General features: G+C 33.7%; 1 protein-coding gene across 1 annotated transcript; it reads right to left on the bottom strand.

Moving 5' to 3' along the window:
- Window positions 1–751: 751 nt before the first annotated feature.
- On the bottom strand, window positions 752–4,105 carry LOC137822919 (uncharacterized). Its single transcript, XM_068627943.1, has 3 exons — window positions 3,331–4,105; window positions 1,692–1,943; window positions 752–1,248 (listed from the first exon to the last, which is right to left on the bottom strand). The coding sequence occupies exons 1-3, from the start codon at window positions 3,685–3,687 to the stop codon at window positions 964–966; spliced, it is 894 nt and encodes a 297-aa protein (XP_068484044.1). The 5' UTR covers window positions 3,688–4,105; the 3' UTR covers window positions 752–963.
- Between the last annotated feature and the right edge of the window lie 2,052 nt (window positions 4,106–6,157).

Here is a 6,157-nt window from a genome sequence, read left to right as displayed (position 1 = left end):
CCAATCGTGATCAAATCATAACTCAAATCATAACTCGATCACTTAAAAACGTATTTTTTCGGTCCACTTAGCTCAGGCCCACGTATTTCTTCGATCCACTTAGCTCAAGCCCAGCCCATCCAATAGACAGAGCTCGATCCAAGTAATCTAAATAAAAGAAAGTCCAATGACCCGATCCAAGTAATCTAAATAAAAGAAATAAAAGAATGTCCAATGACCAGAGATAAACTTTTCAACCTTCATAGATGACAAATACATGGAATGTTTTAAAACAACAAGAAAAAATGGACAACTGAATCAGTTATTTAAATTTATTATAAGTTCAACAAAAACAATCAGGAACGATATACGAGTATTATGAAAGACTTGAGACCTCGAACTCGCTGATAGAACTTCCTTCATTATAATCTTCAAACATTTCAAAGCAACGATATTGAAAAATTGACCCGAAAACCACCATTAGACTCGACCAGATTTGTTGGCAAAAACATATATATTTTCATATAATTTTCAAACTTTTAAAACCAATTATAAAACAAATATATATTAAACATATCAAAAAACAATTTTAACTTATAAAACTATTTTTCTAAAACATCCGAAGTCTTTTCAATTAATTGATTAAAGAAAATAATAAGTTGAAAACATTTAGTTAAATACTTATTTTCAATATATAAATTATTTTTAAATAATTCTAACATATTATATATAATACATATTTTTATGTAAGTTAAATAGTTAAGGAACACAATTGAGTAGAGAAGCTATGATAGTGTCATTAGAAGTTGTAATCTAAGCTAAGAGTCTCTGTTTTGAAACTTGAATGTTGGCTGCTATCTATCTATGGCCTGATCAAGAAGCTTCTATATATATTATATATTATAATAACATAAAGAAAGCCCCCCTGGTTAAAAAGGAAACACAAAAATGAGGAGCATAAGAGACGGGTGGAGACAGCATCAATCATGAGTTAGCACTACCAATAAGGATATCCTTATAAGGAGTAGGAGTAGGAACAGGTAAAGTAATTTTGGTCTCTTGAGGTTCATGGCTTATAGTTTGTCGTTCAATGATCAGGGGAACACGTCCTTCTCTTGAACTCACCAGACGCTCGTGTGCTCCACCTCTTAGTTTCTCCAGTCTTATTCCATTCATTTGTTGCATCTTGAACACTTTGATTAAGTTTGTGAATCCACCAGTAAGGAACATTAGGCTTCCGAAGATGCCTAGCCAGATCCAAGTGCTACCCTGTATCAATCATCACCATTGACCCTCATTAGTACTCATAGTAATCAACAATCACCCCACCAAGCAGTGTGCACTGCCTCTATGGAGGAGAATACTGCTTCCTACTGCAAAAGGTATATTGTTTGGGTTGCAAGTTTATGAAAGTAAATGAGACTTGTTATGTATCAATTTTTAATACTGTTTGAACTGTTTCTTTTTTCCCTTGCTTGTAACATACAGTACTTATTCTTGTACCTTATTCATATTATTATTAACTAACCTTTCTGATTGGTTGATAAAAGTAAATATCAAATATGAAAAGATTAACTAGGCCAACTCATAGCTATGCAGGTCTCACTCGTTGATAAGTACTCATTGGCCTCATTCGCATAGAAGTGTTGGCTGACCAACTAACACCAAATTAAGAGAGCGGAATTGTTGTTCAATATATGTAGACTACTTACAAGTAAGTGAATGTCATGGTGAATCGTTTTAGATTTCTCCTGATAATTGAGAATCGCACTGAGCATAAATGACAAACTCCCCATAAAAAATGGAATACAAACACACTGCTGCAAGATTTGAACATGACCGTCCGCTTTCTCATAAATTTGGCATGAGTTATGAATTGATCCTATGACCCAAAATACAGAACCAGCAATAAGCATGTTAAGAGCATTCTTCTCCAGTTTGAAGTACCCATATCCTTTCTCCTCCTGTGTTTTGGTTCACACACACCAAAAAAGATGATGTCCAATTTAAATAGCAAAATAACTAAATAAACAAGACGACATTGATTAAAAGACACACATGCAAACATCAATATAGACAAACAAAAATGCATGCTAACAACTACTGTAAATATTCAAATTGGTGGCTCAAAATTGAATGTGTTGGCTAATATATAGGTCCTAACTAAAATTTATATGGGGTCCTTGAAAAGTTCAAGAATCCATTTGTATGAAAATTTTAATCATGGGTCAACACATTCATCTAAAATCTACCAATTTAGGTATTTATTCTTAACAGTTACCAATTGTAGCCATTTTGCAGTTTTTCTGTTTATTCTGTTTGGGTGTATACAGGGGCTAATAGCCTTTTTGTATAAGGGAGCATCCTTAAATGCTCCCAAATTATTTTATTATATTTTTGTTTTTACCTATAAGGGTTTTAGCATCCTTAAATACTCCAATTTATTTTATTATATTCTTTTGTTGATAAAAACAAAAAAAAATGGGTAGCCAAAAGTTAAATGTCTAAACACTATCTTCATTTTTCATGTGACTTGAGCATTTCTTAGACATTTTAGAAATAACCTTTGCTTTAGGTATAGTATCCGGCACCTGTTTTAAGGTTTTGAATTTTAAAATAAGTAATTATACAATACCAATTACACCATCTCCGTGCTAGACATAGATGCTTGTATAAGATTCATTCTAATGAAAAATAGGTCAATTCTACGACTAGTGCTGCAAACCTGGCCTTCTTTGGTAGAAACGAGTTAGACCTAATTAATTTTCTAAGATCTTTCTAACTCAAGTTATTTTAGCAATTGTCCCTCATGTAAGGAGGATGCCTAAGTTTATATAATAGAAAAAATACTATGGGTCTAACGTGCATATATGTGGCAAAAGATGTGAGATTAAGCACTTGTTACTTTTGAAGTTGTTGATTCAAAGATAAGTTGTTTAACATATAAAAAAAATATGAAAAATGATACATGTACACCCAAAAATAATAAAGAAGACAAATATAAATTTCATAACGATGTATCATTACTGTTTGTGTGTGTATGAACGAGAGATGTAACGGTGGGATTGGTATAAGAACTAAAAAAACCTTATTATGATTAGATTGACTAGCAATATTTTCTAATATGCATGCCTTAAACTCAATCTTTGAAGATGGCAGTATTTGAGGTGTAGTGAGACACTAAACAGAGAGATATAAACCTAATTCGGTTTGTGTTAGTTTAAACTCTACATTTGAAACATAGAACGTGAAGAATACATTATGATTTGAGTAAGAAAACGTAGGAACCAAAGAAAGATAAAGTTTAAAGCATATTTTAGGCAGGAAGAGTGCAAGAAGATGCATATATACCTGAATAAAAAGAAAGAGGACTCCGAGGAAGGCAAGAAGCGTTCCGAGCATCTGAAGGAGAGGAACGGCGAACTCGACGAAGGCGAGTTGAAGGTCGAAGGTCATCAAGTGTAACTGGAAATCGATGCCGGCGAGATGGGCGAAGAGGTCATGGAGATTGACGAGGAGGATGAAGGCTAGGGCGGCGATGATGAGAAGGAGGCCCAATCGGGGTTGGGAGGAAAGCTGAGCAGTGAGGCCCGAAAGCAGGAGGATGGAGGCAATGAGGTAGAGCCCTGCGTTGATGTACTCCAAGCGGTTTTTGGTCAGGCCCGGCCCGTAGGTGCGGAAGTCCCTTGCAGATGCTAGCTTCACCATTTCTTAATTTGTTTTGGTCTTCAGACCCTTACCAGATCACAAAGAGGGTTGGCGTTCAGATATTATTTGGACACGTGCCCACATGCATGCCATTATGTTTGTTACTCTTCACGTTGCGCTGTGACGCGTGGCGTCACGGAGAATACACTGCCGATGGTGCTGCACATTCCACTCCTATTTCGCTAATTTTGCCTCGCCCAACCTTTTCTCTAAGCCCACCTATTGCCCTTTCGCCTCCCAATACTTTGTTTTTTGCTTTTTACGCGCGGCCCCTTCTTCCTGCACCCCATAGTTTCAAGAACCACCACCATCACCTACTGAAACCATAAAATTGTCCTCACTCACATTTATTAAATAAGCCTTCTTTTTCCTTTATCCTCACTTCATCTTCTTCCTCACCCCTATACCTTCTGCCTCCTTCACTTTGTGTGTTAGAATTTTTTTTTATAATTACACATCATATACTAAATTTTATAATTTAATAATTTAGATGGAAAGAAATTTAAAAAAAATATATATTACGATAAAATACACTTTCTTACTTCCATGTTTCTAATGCTCTCTCGTATGCCTCATATTACACACATACCAAGTGGAGCTAAAATACAAATTATTCAGTGAAACAAACTTTGGTGTGACTTCATAGCTTGCGTGGAGACAACAAGATTACATAACTCTCACACGGCTTAGCAAAACTACAAAATATTCACTAATAAAACCTTGGGGTGACCTCACAGTTTGCACACAAAAAAAACAAACACTGATATGTAAAACAAATGCGGCTATTTTAAATTTACAAATGCGGTCATAGAACCGCATTTGATCAGCACGCATTCGTAAATCTGGAATTTACAAATGCGGTCATAGGACCGCATTCATAAATCACATTTACAAATGCGGTTACCTAAAATAACCGCATTTGTATATTATTCTGAATGAGGGATGTGGGTTTGGGGTTTAGGATTTATGAATGCAGTCTTGGTAAAAACCGCATTCATAAATCACTATTTACAAATGCGGTCTTGGTAAATGACCGCATTTGTAAATAGTGTTTTTTTTTAAAGTTCAATTTGTTTTGTGCAGAAACCATATATTTTAATAACCTGCATAATGATCAAACCCAGCCAGACAAATACAGAAATATAGTAATCAATTGAAATCATTAAAATGTACATTTACAAGTGATCAAATTACATATAATAAAACCACTATTGTTTACCTATGCTAGAGTTATAAAAATTAATGAAATATGTGGACCAAGAATCTCTAACATATGAAATGTCTTTCTCACTAATTGGTGTTTCTTCTATGAATAACTGCATTGCAAAGTTGACATAAATTAGTATTTAGATATATATATGTTCAAGAATTATAAAAATGATTTAACATATATAGTACCTCTTTCCAACCAGTTTTAACACCTAGTCTTATAATGGTAATCATCCATTGCATAATGTAATAGTCACACTCATAGCTTCCTGGTTGTTTATTACACTATAATTCAATAAAAAGTAATATGTCAGTATATTGATAAACAATGATAATAGAGAAAGAAAAAAATTACAAACCTTTACTCTTATGTAGTTCAAATTATTTGAATTGGATCGACCTTTTAGGATGTTATATCCACGTCATGAACTGGTTAATACAAAAAACCTCGTTAGTAGATGGTTAATTAGTAACATATTTAAAGTTAAGTTTGTACTATACTTACGTATCAATGATATCCTTAAATTTTGTGGGAATCTTCTTGTGTAGGGAACAGAACCACACAGCAGTCTTATCAACCATTGATAAGACAAGTAACTGCCAATGATGCCTATATGATCAATGAAAAGAGTTAGTAAATATTTAAAACATGAAATAATAATAATTGATGACATATAATTAAACTTACTCATTAATATAAGGGCATAAATAAATTTGTTTTCCCTCTTTTTCCAGGATGTTAGTGACGTATGCTTGAGTCTCAGTTGAGTTTGGTCCAATGGGATTAGTATATGCAGGATCTAAGAATCCATACATATTTTCCTTCCCCTCAGTGATACAGACTCTATGCAAAAACCTACAAGTTTTTAGTTAAAGCATAATCAATAATAATTTAACATAAAGTAAATTGAATAATAGGTAAAGATACTTACATCATAAAAAATTGAATTATACTTATATTGAGCTCCTGTTTCCCAGATATAAATTCTGATAAATCTGTGTTGTAAATCATCAGTGGCAGTTCAGTGTTTATTTGAAAAAATGTATTATCCCACGGAACTGGAAAAGGATCATTGCCAATCTGACTAGCAATGAGACGTAGGGAAGCCATAGGATCGTCAACTGGAACCTCATGCTTCTTTTTCGGACTTGGTGGCTGAAAAGGTTTCTACAAGATAAACAACATTTGTATTAAATTATATGTAATATATAAATATAAATAAAAAATAATATAATGAAACGAAATTATTACATGAGGTTC

The sequence above is a fragment of the Phaseolus vulgaris genome, chromosome 9, assembly GCF_000499845.2.
Source record: "Phaseolus vulgaris cultivar G19833 chromosome 9, P. vulgaris v2.0, whole genome shotgun sequence".
In the NCBI taxonomy this organism is placed as follows: Eukaryota; Viridiplantae; Streptophyta; class Magnoliopsida; order Fabales; family Fabaceae; genus Phaseolus; species Phaseolus vulgaris.
Note: the sequence above shows the minus strand (reverse complement) of the source record. Positions and strands in the feature narration are given on the sequence as shown.